The sequence below is a fragment of the Rhinolophus ferrumequinum genome, chromosome 17 (assembly GCF_004115265.2).
Source record: "Rhinolophus ferrumequinum isolate MPI-CBG mRhiFer1 chromosome 17, mRhiFer1_v1.p, whole genome shotgun sequence".
NCBI classification, from domain to species: Eukaryota; Metazoa; Chordata; class Mammalia; order Chiroptera; family Rhinolophidae; genus Rhinolophus; species Rhinolophus ferrumequinum.
In genome coordinates this window covers 21,381,712-21,399,544 of record NC_046300.1, presented here as the reverse complement: position 1 = coordinate 21,399,544, position 17,833 = coordinate 21,381,712, and the positions used below count along the sequence as shown (strand labels likewise).

Genomic DNA, 17,833 nt, shown 5'->3' with positions numbered 1-17,833 from the left:
ATCCATTCATCCGCCACTGGACACTTAGGTTGTTTTCACCTTTTGCCTATCGTGAATAATACTGCTGTGAACATTGGTGTACAAATACCTTTTCAAGACCCTACTTTCAGTTATTTTGGGTTTATAACAAGAAGTGGAATTGCTGGATCTAATGGCAATTCTATTTTTAATTTTTTTGAGAATCTTCATACTGTTTTCTAGAGCAGGTGCACCATTTCACATTCCCACCGAGTACGCAAGGGTTTCAATTTCTCTGCATGCTCACCAACACTTGTTGTTTTTCTTTTCTTCTTCTTCTTTTTTTTGTTTATTTTATAGTAGCCATCCTAATTGGTGTGAGATGGTATTTCACTGTGGTATATTATTGTTTTTTTGTTATATATCTTAAAGTACTTTTTATAATTTCTGTGATATTCATGGGCAGACTCCATTCTGTATTTGTTGCCTAATATATCTTAATTATACATACTTTAACACACATATGATTTGAAAGGATAGTTTGCTCTTTAGGTATGAGGTTTTGTGGATATGCATAACGTAGACCTGCATCAACTTCTTTTCTTTCACGAGCTCTAATCCATTGTTGAGGACAGCTGAGTTTCTCTTAGGTGAGTCACAAGGCCTTAATCTAAAAGGCTCTGCAATTAATTTCATAGGGAGTATTGGTTCAGTCAGGTTTATTTCATTTGGCACATGAAAGGGGAAATGACAACTGTTTTCTCAAACTGAGCTCTCAGTTGTTCATTTGGCAAAATAAAATTTCAAATTACTCTTTTTTTTTCCATTTTGATTCACAGAAATGGTAGACCATGCCTATTTAAATGAGTCACTTTTTAATATTGGTCACTTTTGAGGCATATCTCTTTGTACTGATAATGGAAAGAAGTGAAATGATCCCATTTTTACCGCTTTCAGTTGCCATGTCTATAGATTCAGACAAAGAATGGAACAAAGTGGTTTTTAGTATGATGCCCAATGTAGAAAATAAAATTAAATGACTTCAATATATAGTTTATTTTTGCAGTCTTTTTTATTTTTAATAATTTTTTTATTTTTCAATTACACTTGACATACAATATTATATTAGTTTGAGGTGTACAACATAGTGATTGCACATTTATACAATTTAAAAAGTGATCACCCCAATAAGTCTAGCACCCGTCTGATACTATACATAATTATTACAACATTATTACCTACGTTCCCTATGCTGTACTTTACATCCCTGTGACTGCTTTTATAACTGGCAATTTGCACATCTCAATCCTTTGCTCTTTTCACCTATCTTCCCAACCCCCTCCCATCTGGCAACCATCAAAACGTTTTCTGTATCTATAAGTTTGTTTCTTTTGTTTGTTCATTTCTTTTTAGATTCCACATATTAAGTGAAATTATATGGTATTTGTTTTTCTCAATCTGACTTATTTCACTTAGCAGAATACCTTCTAGGTCCATCCATGTTGTTACAGATGGCAAGATTTCATTCTTTTTTTGTGGCTGAATAATACTCCATTGTATATATGTACCACCTCTTCTTTATCCGTTTGTCTATTGATGGACCCTTAGGTTGTTTCTATATTTTGGCTATTGTAAAGAATGCTGCAGTGAACGTAGGCGTGTATATGTCTTTTCGAATTAGTGTTTTGGGTTTCTTCAGATAAATAGCAAGAAGTAGAATTGCTGGATCCTTTTTTGTCTCTTGTTATATATAGCCTTTGTTTTAAAGTCTGTTTTGCCTTAATTAAGTATTGTTACCCCTGCCTTTTTTTTTCCAATTCCATTTGCATGAAATATCTTTTTCCATCCCTTTACTTTCAGTCTCTGTATGTCTTTCGATGTGAAATGGGTCTCTTATAAGCAACGTGTGTGTGTGTGTGTCATTTTCTTATCCATTCAGCCACCCAATGTCTTTGATTGGAGCATTTAACTCATTTACATTTAAAGTAATTTTTGCTAGGCATGTAGTTATTGTCATTTATTTATTTCTATTTTTGATCTTTTCTTCTTCTTAAAGAAGTCTCTAACATTTCTTGTAATACTGGTTTGGTGATGATACTTTAGTCTTTTTCTTGTCTGAGAAGCTCTTTAACTGTCCTTTGATTCTAATTGATAGCCTTGCTGGGTAGAGTAATCTTGGTTGTAGGTCCTTGCTTTCATCACTTTGAATATTTTCTGCCAATCCGTTCTGTCCTGCAAAGTTTCTGTTGAGAAATCAGCTGACAGTCTTATGGCAGCTTACCTACCTTCCTTGTAGGTAGCTAACTGCTTTTCTCATGCTGCTTTTAAGATTCCCTCTTTGTCTTCAACCTTTAACATTTTTACTCTGTATCTTATTGTGGGCCTCTTTGGGTGCATCCTGTTTGGAACGTTCCACACTTGCTGGACTTATATGTCTATTTCCTTCACCAGGTTAGGGAAGTTTTCCCTCACTGTTTCTTTAAGTAGGTTTTTAATTTCTTGCTCTCTCTTCTCCCTTTGGTACCCATATAATGCAAATATTGGTACACTTGATGTTGTCCCAGAGGCCTTTAAACTATCCTCCTTTTTTACAATTCTTTCTTTTTGCTGTTCTGATTCGGTTTTTTCCATGGCCTTGACTTCCAAATTGTTGATTCACTACTCTGCTTCATCTAATCTAGTTTGATTCCTTCTAATGCATTCTTCACTTATTATATTCTGCATTTCTGACTGCTTCTTTTTTATGTTTTCTATCTCCATTTTTATGTTTTCTATCTCTTTGTTAACATTCTCACTGATTTCATCTGCTCTTCCCCTGAGTTCATTGAGCATCCTTACAACCAGTGTTTTGAACTCTGCATCTGGATGGTTGCTTGTCTCCATTTTGTTTAGTTCTTTTTCTGGAGTTTTGTTCTGTTTTTTCGTTTGGGACGTGCTTCTTTGTCTCCTCATTTTGGCTGCCTTACCGTGTTTGTTTCTATGTATTAGGTAGATCTGCTATATTTCCTGGTTTTGGTAAAGTAGCCTTATGTAGTAGGTGGTCTATGGGGTCCAGTGGCACAGTCTCCCTCGTCACCTGAGTCAGGTGCTCCAGGTGTGTCCCTTGTTTGGATTATGTGTGCCCTCCAATTGTAGTTGAGCCTTGATTGCTGTTGGCACATCAATGGGAAGGATTGACCCTCAGGCTGATTGGCTGTGAGGAATGGCCATGACTGCAGTGGAGGAGCTGTGTGCAGGGGCCAACCCCATGGAGCAGGTTTTACTTTAATTGGGTTCTAGTGCCTACCCAGTCTGCCCTTTGGGTGTGTTTTGTGGAGGTGGTTGGGTGATGCTCTGAAGCTGGCCACAGGGTGTATTTGTTCTGGGGCCTCTTGGGAGGGGCTCTGGTGCAGGCCAAGTTCAGCCACTGCCTGTGCCCAGCCCAAAGTGATCTTGAGATGGATGCCACTTGTTCTGGGCTTAGAGGTGCCTGGAAGAATCTAAGGTCCAAACCAAGGCTGGCTGCCACTAGTGCTGGACTTGGGGCCACTTAGCAAGAGTTATTGGGCATGCTGAGATCAGATGTTGCTTGTTTGTGGTTTGGAATATTTGAGAGATTTTAGGAAAGTCCATAGCTCAAACTGAGACAGGTTGTTTGTATAGAAAAGCCACTAGAAGCAGTTTGGGTTGGCCCTCAAGTTGGGTGGTGCGAGGTCTCAGGGAACCACGAGGGCAGGACAAAGGGTATTAGCCAGGTTTGTGGAGACTCAGATACGGTGCCTGTCTGCATCTGCATGCTGGGTTGTGAGGAGGGCTCAACGATGGAACAAGGGTTTCTGCCAGCACTTCTGTCTGGGAGAAAACTGCCCCTTCTGCCGTCACCCTGAAGCCAGACAACTCAGTTCCTCCTGGTATGTCCCTACCACTTTTTGAGCTGCTGCCCTAGAGTAAGTGAGTCCATCAGTGAATAAGTCAGTGCATGGGCCCTTTTAGAGGGACGCTTGGAACTCCAGCAGCCCTCTGTCTCATTTAGCCACAATCTCTGCTGGTTTTCATAGGTAGAAGTGGTGGGGACTTTTCTTCTTCGCACTGGAACTTTGGACTGGGGAGCCTTGTGTGGAGCTGGGAACCCTCACTCTCAGGGGGACCTCCGCAGCCGAGATATCCTTCCTGATTTTTAACGGCCACATGCGGATTTGGGACCAGCCTGTTCCACATCTCCGCCCCACCTACCAGTCTCCACATGGCTTCTTCTGTATATCTTTAGTTATAGGACTTATGTTCACCTAGTCTTCATGCAGTTATAGGAGGAGGCAAGAACAACATTTACCTACTCAATCATCTTGACCAAAAGCAGAGGTAGGTGGGATTTAATTCCAGATCCTGTGTACTCCAGAGCATACAAGCTGACCCAAATCTAGAAATAATATATACTTGATGCTAGATAACATCCAACCAGCCAGTCAGATTTAAGGGAGGAGGTTTGTTAAATAAGTTTACAAATTCCTGGTATTATTATTATTACTTTTGTATTACTTTGTTCTAGTTAACTCTGGTAAGCTGAGTTTATTAGCATTTTGATGAAAAGAACCACTGTAAACACATACCACAATATGAAAGAGCAGAAAACTTTGATTGTGTAACTTTGCATTTATTTGAATAGGCATATGGGCACTTTTTTTGAAGCAGCCATATTTTATTATCTTACAGATACATCCCAAGCAGAAGGCAAAGTTGCTGTGGTGGTCAAGAAAAGGGTAAGATTATGTTTTATGATGTAAAGTGTACAGACTTCGAATTTTATTTGATTAATACTATTTTCAAAAAAAGTTAAATGAATATTTAAAAGCAAAATAAGACATAATCAGTTTTTTTCTTATAAATGTTAGTTAAGTATGTGTTTCCCTTTTTAGGCGGACTCTAGAAATTTAATGTTTGTGGTTACTAATATCAGTATTATAGAATTATGGAAAATTAAAACCTTAAAGTTAAGTAGAGAATAGCATCAGCCTTTTGAATGAATCTGAACCTAGAATCCTTTTAATGAGAATTTATAAAATCAATAGGATTTTAAAAGAATTTTAAAAATTTAACACATCACTCTGTATATTATATACAGAGAGATGTTTAACTCTACTTACTGTCAAAACTATAACTGGGATAGGATTAACCTTGACGTTCTCCTCAAGTGACAATATTCTTAACAGGATACCAGTGAAAAAGAGTCAATGCTTAAATTCTTCTGGACAAATAATATATTGGTGTCATAAGAAAAAGAATTGTGATTGAAAGGAAAGCCTATACCTGTCGTATTTTCTGTGTTGGTTGGTGGGGTTGGTACATGGCGGACCCAGGGAAAGTTGAATGTAAACTAGGGGGATGTTGGGATGAACCTATAGATGAATAGGCAGTGAAGTGAACATCACTTTTGTATTCTGAATGTGTATATTTTATGAGTCCTTTTAAAATCAGATTTTGTTTTATACGTTTGCTTTTTGGCTTGTAAAAAGAATCTGGGATTTTCACTGGCTAAATAATGTTGATATACCTTTACAGAGAGGAATTTAATGTCACAGAAGACAATGTTGCTCTTTAAAAAAAAAAAAAAGGAAATAGGACTTGTGTGTATGCCTGAAGATGTGGGCAGGAATATGTGATATAATTCAAGATTGTTAATGTGGATGAGATTGTTTATTTCAGTCTCTGCTTTAGGATATTTAGAATAAAAAATTATTAAGACAGTAATAATTAACATCACTATATTGCTTTATTTTTAGCAGTGATTCTCAACGAAGGCAGTACTGTCCCTAGGACAGCATTATTCAAAGTATGGTCCATGGACCAGAGCTGGTCTGTGAACTATTATTTTTGGTCTGTAATGAGATAGGAGCAAAAAAATGAGAGTAACCGTTTAGAAACTTGTATGGTAACTTGACAGAGTAATTTTTTGTCTATTGAATGTAATAATAAAATGGAACTTGTATTTTGTATGTCTTTGTTTATTATGTCATTTTTTTCTAGCGACTTTATTTTATTTATTTATTTTTGTAGTTTTCTACAATATACATGTTGAACATACTGGAGAGGAAAACTGGTCCTTTGTCACAGTTAGTTTAAGAGACATTGCCCTCTGGGATATTTTAAAAATTTGTGGAAATGTTTTTGGTTATAGTAATTTGAGGGAATATAAGGAATTTTTTTGGGGGGTGGGGTGGGCAAAGGTTCAGCACACTAGATATCTTGCAATCCATGGAACAAACTGTATAAGAAGAACTGCCCAACAGTTGTCATGACTTTTGAATACACTGCTGGACTCAACAAATTACAAGTATAATTGTATAGTGACATAATACAAAATAATAGAGAAACATGTTAGACAAAAATGCAAGGAATTTAGAAGGCTTATTATAGAGAGGGAAGCTGAAATGGAATAAACAAACTGTTCTCAAAATTTTTGAATAATTTACTTACTCTCTACTCAACGTATTATAGCCATGCGTATATATGGCTATAAATGGTAAAGGTGCACTTACTGAGAGCTCTAACTACAAGCCTCTGCCACTCTCACAGTCCCTCTCCTTCAGGTGTGAGGAGTACAGGTGCACCCACCTGACCATCTCTACTCAGTGACAGCAGTCTGAATGAAAGAGACTCTGAGTAAGGCCCACTAATCTCTGAGTCTCACTTGAATATTTTTTTATTTTTAAAAAGAAGAGGAAGACCTAGATTGCTTTAAGTCCTTTCTTACTCTAATATTTCATGAACTATAAAATATTTATAACAGCCCAATAAGTACCATATTTTGCTGAGTATAATGCGTGCCCACATTTTTTGGCCCAAACTTTCAGGGGAAAAAAATCTTTCATTTTAATTCAAATTTTTATTTGTTTACATTTAGGTGCTTGTTGTTTGTATTATAAAGGAATTTTAGCATTTTTTTAACATATTATGGTACAAGAAGTTTTATGTAATAAATAATTGCAAAACACAAGAACAGATACAAGGTACAGGAAATTTTATGTACCAGTAACAAATTTACGATATTTACGCATCATAGAAGGCCAAGAACTCTTCATCTTTGTAAGTCCGTCGTAAGTTCAACAAAACCGATTATCATGTTCTAGGGTATTATTTTGTGTATAGATATCGTAATTGATTTCTAGAGTTACACTTTTAACTCATAAGCATGACTGAGAAACATTTATGTAGATACGGAATTAGTGGTACCCACGTATAATGTGCATCCTTATTTTTCCCTCACAATTTGGGCAAGAAAGTATACATTATACATGGCAAAATGTGGTACTTTCAGAATATCGAAAAGACTTGCGCATACCAGAGTAAATATGTGAGCCAATTAGCCTAGGGAAAAGAAAAAAAAGAATAAAAACAGTAGTGTTCCAGGAAGGCAGGTGGAGTAGCTGATGGTGTTGCCTGTTATAGATTCTGAAAAATGTTGGGGGGGGGAAATATATATATATATATGCACATATATGTATATGTATACACACACACATATATATACATATGTATGTATACACACACACACACACACACACACACACACACATATATTTAGGAAACAGCAAACTGGTGGAAAGAAAACAAACTTATGAATGAGCCATATCTGCCTTCAAGAGCTAGTTCTGCTCCATAGTTGTTTTGTGACTTTAGGCAAGTTAACACCTCTGCACCTCATTGACTTAATCTCTGCATTGGGAACAGTAATAATTACATTGTATGAATGTTATAATTGTTAATATGAAAAGCAATTATAATAGTATATAGTGACTATATTTTAGTAGGTTCTTGTGTAATAAATGCCAGTACTTTTCTTCCTAATTTCTCCTTAGAAAGAGACAGGAAGTAAGGATTTAGGAACATTTAAAATTCTCAGACTTGTAATAGCATCATAGTTCCATTAGATAGTTAAGATTAGGTAAAAGTCTTTTTTTTTTTTAAAGTAAGTCCCACATTTTAATCATAATTTATTTTTTCAAAATAATACAATAGCGTTGTATTTGGAGGATAGAATTTTTTAAATCATCCCAAACCCACCACATTGATTAAACCAATTTTTATTAATTTGATGCTTATTTTACTGTTATTTCTTTATGCATGTTTAAATATATGTGTTTACGTGTAACATGTGTAAGTATATATACTTTGTTAACATAAATGGAATGAATTTATACTCTACTTTTTCATTTAATATTTTGTTGACATCTTCTTAAATCAAAGATCTGCCAAATCTTTAGTTGTTGTATAGCATTTTATTTTATGAAAATATCTTTATTGAATTAATTCTTGAACATTGAGGTTGATTCAATTTGCAAAATTACAAATAAAAAAGCAGCAACATCATTGTATATAAATTTCTGTAAATGTGTGAATATTTCTGTAGGAAAAATTACCAATTCGCTGAACATCGCCCTCCAAAAATATCTCCCAACATTATTTTACCATTTACAGTCCCATCATTAGTTAAAGGGAATGTGTAGTCAGACTGCCTTACCTTGACAATTCTAGCCATTTGACAGTCTTTTTTCTTTCAAAGTTACTATTTTGTCAATATGTTGCAAACAGAGTTCTTTTGCTGTATTTATATAGAAAAACTTTTTTGGGGGTCTTCAGAGCTTTTTGTGACATGCTTTAAAAGACTGCTCTTTCACTAAAACAAAAACATGTTACGATTCACTTAATCTTCACCTATTGCTACCAGTAACACTTTGATGAAACAAACTAAAGCAAAATAAATAACAACTTTGGTGATTATCTCTATTTATTTTGCTTTAGTTTTTTCAAAGTAGAATTTTATACATTTCTAATTAAGTCTATCCTAGGTATTTGTTATTCATGAGAAGAGGATCTCTTTTTCATTCTGTTTTCTATTTTTTTTGGCTTATATATAGAAATTATATGCATATGTATGGGTATGATTCTTTCTAACACTTTACTTTTATTAATGCCAAGAGTTTAACTTATATACTTTGAAAAACAAAATTAATGACCAGTCTTTTGATTTATACATTTGTGTATGAGGAATTTAGGCTATTATATTTTAAGATAAAAAATATTTTCCCCAAAGTTATTGCAAAATTTCATAATTAACAAGACATTTTCATTAGAGCAATAGCAGGATAAGTTGCTTACATTTTATGACTAGACGTCTGGATATTTGTGTTAATTAGTAAGTTTGCTTACTAATTTGGAATTCACGTACTGTAACTCACTTGATTCACTTAGTCTTATGTGCATCTTTCCCCCAAGATACGTACTATAATACATCCCTACTGCTGGCTTCTAGCCCCAGGCAGAGAGAAATCTGAGAAAAGAATAATAAACCGAGAAATGCCTTGGGAAAGGTCTCAGGCATCAAAACTCATTTAGTTTCCTTTTGGACATTAGTCTACTTTGTGGACATTATTTTAGTCACCTTTCCTTAGGCCAGTGATCCCCAAACTTGAAACATTCAGGTATTCCATCACCATTTTGCCATTTTTGATACTGTTAGTTATTATAGTTGTCTTTCATTTGACTTACTTTTTCTTAATTTCATTACTTTATTGAAGTCAAATTTACACACGTAAAATGCACAGATCTTAAGCGTGGAGTTTGATGAGTTTTTCTTAAATGTGTACACCCACGTAACGACCATCCCCTCTCAAAATAAAGACTATTTTCATAACCCCCAGAATTTCCTAAATTTTAATGTGCATTCTTTTGATGTGCATGTGCATTTTTCAAATACAGATAAACACATATTAATAATAAAACTGTGCATTTATCACTTTACATCAGTGGGAACCTTAAAACAGAAAATTATTTTCATGCCAATTTCAATTACCCTATGTTCAAACTCAGCAGAGGGAAACTGCACCACTACAAGGCAGGGTTCTGAAACAACCTTCCAGGGGAATAATTTTTAACAAGATACTCTTTAGTAAATTAATAACTAAACATGCTTGATTATGTTGCAAGATTTACCTTTTGATCTTGAGTTATAATCTATAGGAAATCTACAGGATAACTATTAATAGTGAAATATTAGAATTAGACAAAATGGATTAATCTCTGGTATCCAAAGACATTTATATACCATTTATGAGACCAAGCAAAGATTACTTGATTCAAAGTTACTATTTTGTGGTGTGGATGATTGTATTTGCTGTTTAAATAGAAGTCTACTTTGGGAGTTGTATATTTGCTTAACCCTTTTTTTGACTTGACTTTAGTCCATGGGTTTAACTTTAGCCAAATTGTCCTTCTTGTTCTACTCAGATGGGCAGTTGCGTTAGGAAGAGCTAGGGAGTAGAGGGGAAATATGCATTAGGGTGAGTGTAGCAGAGTTGAAAACTCATTGTTTGTCTTCCTTAGAGAGAAAACAGCAGCTAGTGTGAGGATCGTGCTATTCACAGGGCTTGTAGTTGGAGAGGTATTGGCTAGCAGTGGGCCATAAAAGGGCAGATTTTTCCATCCACAGGGCTGTCGGGCTGCCTGTTGTTGAAGGGTTGCAGCTCTGAGGGGCGCTGTAGAAAGTGGAAGTGGAGAGGGGTTATAGGTGCCTCCTTCCTAAACCAAAGATTTGTCCCAGTGCAGTGACTTATCTGAGAAAGTTCAATGTTTAGTTATGCAGAACTGCTGCTTGGTAAACAGAATTCATTTTTATCAGCAATTTATTTTTGGCTTTCAAGAATTGTTTTTATCCTAATTACTAAAAAAGCAAACAAGTATCACTTTCGTATGTCACCACTCATGATCATAGAAATATTGTATTAATTTTTGTTTCTCTATACATAATACCCTTTTAAAAATTCACTCAAGATACTATCAATAGTTCACTTGGAAGTTGAGTTTAGTAATATCTAAAATCTGTTGTCAAGAGTCCAGAAATTCAAAACTTTTCAACCATAAGTTTTCATGTTTTTCTATTGTATATTTTAACTTTGAGCCAGCCAGAAGGCAATAAAGAGAATTCTACAAAATGTGATTGCTCTTTTGTTGCCCTTTGTTATTTGGGACTAAAGGTTATGTTTTGCAGCTTTCTTCAACTTACTTTGCTGATTATATTCATTACAAGTATAATCCTTTCTCTCTAATCCAGAGTCATGTTTACAACATCAAGCTACACACAGAATGAATCTGGGTTTCTTTTAAAGTTTGGACTATTTCTCATTCACCATCACCTTCCTCATTCCATTACATTAAAACCTAAAACAATATTACTAATCAATATAAAGTGGTTATTGATGTAACATAGGGTAGGAATTTGAATAATGAGTTTGTATTTCATAGTTGTACCTATTTCACTAGATATTAAGTGATCTTTCTATTTCTAATAGTGATAACTACCATTTTCCTACTAGCAAAGAGAAAGTCTAAAATATGTCAGTGAAAGTTAGTAGAATTTCCTTATAATTTATGAGAATTCATCTATAATTTCAGATTTATAAACATTCACCTTTTGCCCACACTTCTACCAACTATTCATTTATACTAGACAAGACAAACCTATTTCCTTTCTTTGAAGATCTATAAATGATACTTTCTAATTCTTTAAAATTATAATGACTTTGAGATGCTATTTATCTTTCTTTTTGCTTATGTATTTAATACCTTCACTTTGTTCCAAAAATAATTTGCTATACCATGAAATATGTATATTATGTACACAGCTGAACTCTATACTCCCCTATGTACTGGGACACAGTCACCCAGATCATATAAAGTGAGGTGTATCTTCCATGTCCTTCAATGATCTAGGTGCAAGAAAAACCTCCATTTCAACTTCTGGAATCATCAGAGAGCTGATGTAAAGACTTGGATCCAGATAACATTTTTAAAAGAATAATCTTTTTTGGGAGGGATTATTCTATTGTGTAGAGTCTATTTCTATATAGGAGAGAGATCATCTTCTTTGGCACAATTCTGATGATAAGTGCTCAGAACTTTTGACGGTGATTCATGGATTGAAGAATCAGGCCAGTTATCCTTCCTACTCAAGTTGATGGAGAGAAAAATGGTAAAACAGATAATGAAGCTCTCAACATTACTTTTTTTGTCCAGAAAAAAAAAAGTGTAATGTAGGTAATGTAGGTACTATAACCGTTGACTGTTCTGTGTGCATCAGATTTTTAAAATATGTAGATTCTAGAAAAGTCTTCCTTAGAAATGTTATATTCTCCCAGCATTTGTCTTGCTAAAATATACAGTGACTTCAGGAAAAACTATACACAAATAGGAATTGTTTTCAATAGACTTGGATTTTTAGAGTCTTCAATTAGAGGTCAAATAATTTAATTTATTGGCTTCATTCAATCAGATAAACACCTGGGACATAAGTTCTTTTTATGGGGATCTTTCCTCCCAGGACACCCTGTTTGGGTTAGTCCTTAATATTCTTAAGCTCTTCATATATATCAATGCAGTCTGTGCTATAACACAGCAACAACAATAACAACAACAAATCCCCTTAATTTCTATGTTCTCTCTCTGCTATAGACAAAGACCATTTTAAAAAATTAAGTTCTAGGCTTTAAAAATTATCAGTAAAATACATAATCATAGAGCTTCTTAAAGTGTCCTGTTACTTCTGTCCTCAGTCAGAATTGGGCATTGTTAATAGAAGGCCCTTCATGCCTTCTGTTTAAGGTGGTCTAGTGGGCAACTTCTATTTTTAGGAAAAATACTCTCCTGTGTCTCAGCTCACTGCTTGAATACACACTCCAGTGTTTTCTCTGGTAAGTACCTCAAAGCAGAGAAATCCACAGTGCTTTAGTGTGAACTTACACGTGGCTGAAGAAATAGGGCAGGGGGAAGCAAGATGTTTATAAGTCATATTTCCAGGGAGTGATCTCTGATTTTGTCCAAATCTCACAGGAATACTGAACTCTAGTAAAGATTGATTTGACTGGAGCATATGGTAATTGACTGACATTTACGCATATTTGTATAATCTGTTAAAGTCATGTTTAAAATAGGGGTAGAAAAATGATTATTTCAACCTCTCCCCCTTTTCAAAAAAGTGCTAAAAACAATCATTATCTAGGCCTGAAAACATAACTTTATTATTTGCACTCTCCAGATACTCAGCTTAAATAATGACTATCTTTATAATGATCTATGAAACTAGTTTTCATCCCTATTCCAAGCATATTATCCCAGCAGATTTTCCAAAGGGAAATGAAAATATTGGCTTTTCTTTCTATGTGGTAACTTTTGACAAGGAGTTTGTGTACGTTATTCAAGGCACAGATACACTTTTCGAAATTCTGTCAAAGTAGGCAGCTCTTTAGTGATTATTGACAGACAATTACTCTCAAAAGAATGTTACCAAATATGTTTCTGTCTTCTCTGAGAACAAAATGCTGAATCAAAATTTTACACCCTCACATTTAACACAGCTAACAAACTTCTTGCTTAAAAATAAAAAGATTTTTATTTCAATGACTAGTGACTTAAGGAAATGGGCAATGTGAAATCAGTTTATGCAGATTATATAAATCTGGCGTAAACACAATTCTAATGGATTTTCTGTTCTTTGCAATTAAAGGCAATTTTATTATTTGCCCTTGTAGTCATCAATTCTAAATATATATATATATATATATATATATATATATATATATATACACACTATATATGTATATATAGTATATAGTATTATATACTATAGTATTATATAGTATTAGTGTTATACATGGTATATAGTATTATATATGGTATTTTTACTATACATGGTATTAGTATTATACATGGTATATAGTATTAGTATGGTATTAGTATTATACATGGTATATAGTATTATATATGGTATTTTTTCCAGTAAATGGCATATACTTTCTATACATATACCTTTTTGTTTTTTACATGCAACAAGAAAAAATTAATGCTTGCTTTGGTTTCTTTAAAATCAGTGACACATATCATCATATTCTTGTGAATGGGTGTGGGCTAGATTAGTGCCTAGGAAACTTTAGTTTGCTTAAAAGTCACCTGAAGAGCTTATTTAAATAGATTTCTGGTCCCCACTCCCAGAGTTTCTGATTCAGTAGGCCTAGGGTGGGCATGAGAATTTACATTTCTAACAAACTCTCGGGTGTTGATTCTATCACATTGTGGCTACTTTGAATAGCACTGGGCTAGATAACATAGGAGAACCAGTTATGTAACACAGGAAGAGAAATAGAAGGGATGAAATAGATAAAGATTATAGTGTCTTTTGTAGTGTGTTGAGTTGTAGCCACCAGAAGATATGTCCACCAGGAACCTCAGAATGTAGCTTTATTTGGAATAAGACAATGATGTCCACTTTCATCACTTTATTCATCATAGTTTTGGAAGTCCTAGTCACAGCAATCAGACAAGAGAAATAAATAAAAGGCATCCAAATTGGAAACGAAGAAGTAAAACCATCATTATTTTGAGATGACGGGTGCTATATATAGAGAACCCTAGAGTCCACCAAAAAACTATTAGAACTGATAAGTGAGTTCAATTAAAATAGCAGGATACAAAATTAATATTCAGAAATCAGTTGGTTTTTATACACCAATAATGAACTATCAGGAAGAGGAAATTAAGAAAACAATCCCATTTACAATTGCATCAAAAAAATACATCAGAATAAATTTAACCAAGGAGGTACAAGACCTGTACTCTGAAAAGTGTAAGAAATGGGAGAAGATACAAATAAATGGAAGCATATACTGTGCTTATGGATAGGAAGAATTAACATTAGTAAAATGTTTGTGCTACCCAAAGCAATCTTTAGATTCAGTGCAATTGCTATCAAAATACTAATGGCATTTTTTTACAGAACTACGACAAATCCTAAAATATGCAGGGAACCACAAAAGACCCCGAATAGCCAAAGCAATCTTGAGAAAGAAGAACAAAGTTGGGAATAGCACTCTATCTGATATCAAACTATACTACAAGGCTATAGTAATCAAAACAGCATGTGCTGGCATAAAAACAGACACATAGATCAATGGAACAGAATAGAGAGCCCAGAAATAAACCCACACCTATATGGTAGATTAATCTATGACAAAGGAGGCAAGCATATACAATGGATAAAGACAGTCTCGTCAATAAATGGTGTTGGGAAAACTGGAAACATAAATGTAGAAAGAAAAAAAAAGAAACTACACCAGTTTTTTACACCATATACAAGAATAAACTCAAAATGAGTTAAAGACTTAAATATGAGATCTGAAACCAGAAAACTCCTAGAAGAAAACACAGGCAGTAAATTCTTTGACATTGCTCTTAGTAATATATTTTAGCTGCATCTCATTGGGCAAGTGAAACAAAAGAAAAGATAAACAAATGGGACTGTATGAAACTAAAAAGTTTTTGCAGAGCAAAGGAAACCATGAACAAAATGAAAAGACCACCACCTGAATGGGAGAAGATATTTGTCAATACATCCAATAAGGCATTAATATCCAAAATATTTAAAGAACTGATACAACTCACCACCAAAATAACCAAACAATCCAATTAAAAAATGGGCAGAGAACCTGCATAGACATTTGTCCAAAGAGGACATACGGATGGCCGATAGACATATGAAAAGATGCTCAATGTCACTAAGCATCAGAGAAATGCAAATTCAAACCACAATTTGATATCACCTCATACCTGTCAGAATGGTTACCATCAATAAATCAACAAACAACAAGTGTTGTCATGGATGTGGAGAAAATGGAACCCTCATGCGCTGTTGGTGGGATTGTAAATTGATGCAACCACTATGGAAAACAGTTTGGAGGGTGCTCAAAAAATTAAAAATAGAATTGCCTTATGACTCAGCAATTCCACTTCTGGTTACTTATCCAAAGAAATAAAAAACACTAATTCAAAAACATATGTACCCCTATGTTCACTGCAACATTATTTACAATAACCAAGATACAGAAGCAACCTAAGTGTCCATCAATAGACAATCAGATTAAGAAAATGTGGTACATATATACAATAGACTATTACTTGGCCATAAAAATCAATGAAATCTTAACTATTTGGGACAAAGTGGATGGACCTATAGGGTATTATGTTAAGTGAAATAAGTCAGACAGAGAAAGACAAATACCATATGATTTCACTTATATGTGGAATCTGAAAACAAAATAAACTAACAAAACAGAAACAGACTCATAGATAGCAGAGAAAAAACTGATGGTTACCAGAGGGGAGAGGGCTTGGGGTGCTGGGTGAAAAGGTGGAGGGATTAAGAAATACAAATTGGCAGCTACAAAATAGTCACAGGGATGTAAAGTACACTATGGGGAATATAGTCAGGAATACAGTAATAACTATGTATGGTGCCAGGTGGGCACTAGGCATATCAGGGGAATCACTTCGTAAGCTATATAAATGTCTAACCACTATGCTGTACACCTGAAACTAGTATGATATAGAACATCAACAGTAATTACTTTTTAAAAAGTATGTGACCTTATTCTTTATAGGAATAAGGATCTTTGTAGATGCAATTAAACTCAGGATTTCGAGATGTGACCATCTTGGATTAGGTGGGCCCTAACTGCAGTGATGAATGTTTTATAAGAGACAGACTTCTATCCTACAGAACTGTAAGATAATACCTGTTTTATGCTTTACCAAGTTTTTGGTAATTTGTTAAGTTAGCCGTGGGAAACTAATATACTACCAAAGTCCAAACATGCCAAAGTGCCAAGCTCCTGTCAATATGGTCTAAGGAAAAAAGGATAGAATTCTGGCTCTGGCCCAGTGTACTAGTATAACAGGTTAAACCATGGCTGAACATCAGCTAATTGCCAAGCATTGTTGGATACTTCTTGAATGTTATTTAACTTAATCTTCTCCCAGAAGCTTTGAGGTAGTTAACTTTTATTTAGCATTATTTAACAAAAGAAGACCCTGAAATACAAACCGGTCATTTAGTCAGAATATATATTAAGTGTCTACTTTATATCAGGCTTTTGCTAGATATCGTAATGGTCAATAACTTACCAAAAGTGGTACACCTGGCAAGTATCAGAGTTCACACTCAAATCGTGATCCTGGCATTCCAAATTTGGCACTTTTCTCCACCACATCCTACTTTATCAGATGCTTGGAGCAGGAAAGCACAGGGACTTTGGCAAACAATGACTAGTTTATTTTGGCTGATAGAGAATGTTTAAGAAAGTAGGAGAGAAACTTATTATCTCCAACACAAATCTTCCTGATTTATGGTACTGTTTAATAGTATTTATTTTTATTAATACTATAAAGTAGTTTACACTGTTCCCTTAATCTTATTTACTCTTTTTGTTTTATTTTATTTTTTTATTAGTTCCAGGTGCACAAAACAATGTAATAGTTAGACATTTATCATTTATATCCCTCACACTGTGTGAACCCCCCTCCCCCATCCACTATCCCTCTGACACCACACACAGCCATTACATTTCCACTGTCTCTATCCCTAATGCTGTACTCCACTTCTTGTAACTATATATATATATATATATATATACACACACACATATTAGTATATGCATATACATACATATATGTAAATATATATGTATGTATACACACACACACACACACACACACACAAACTTGTAGTTGACATTCATTATTGTTCAGCTTCAGGTGTACAGTGCAGTGATCAGGCATCTACATCTTCCCTGAGGTGATCTCCCTAATGATACGAGTGTCCATCGGATACCCTACGAAATCTTTACAACATTATTGATTACATTCCCCAAATTGACTTTCGTAACCCCGTGGCAATCTTGTGGTTACTGACTGTGCTTACTAATCCCCTCACCTTCCATATATTTATACAATGGAGTATTACACAGCCATAAAGATGAAAGAAATCTTACCATTTGCAACAACATGGATGGACCTAGAG

General features: G+C 34.6%; 1 protein-coding gene across 1 annotated transcript in view; it reads left to right on the top strand.

Annotated features, from left to right (window-relative positions):
• The window catches only part of ZCWPW2 (zinc finger CW-type and PWWP domain containing 2), a 122,208-nt gene that overhangs the window by 90,816 nt on the left and 13,559 nt on the right, over positions 1 to 17,833 (top strand). The window contains exon 6 of the mRNA XM_033131767.1: positions 4,648 to 4,694. Coding sequence (XP_032987658.1) covers positions 4,648 to 4,694 — 47 coding nt within the window. The remainder of the gene's footprint in view (positions 1 to 4,647; positions 4,695 to 17,833) is intronic.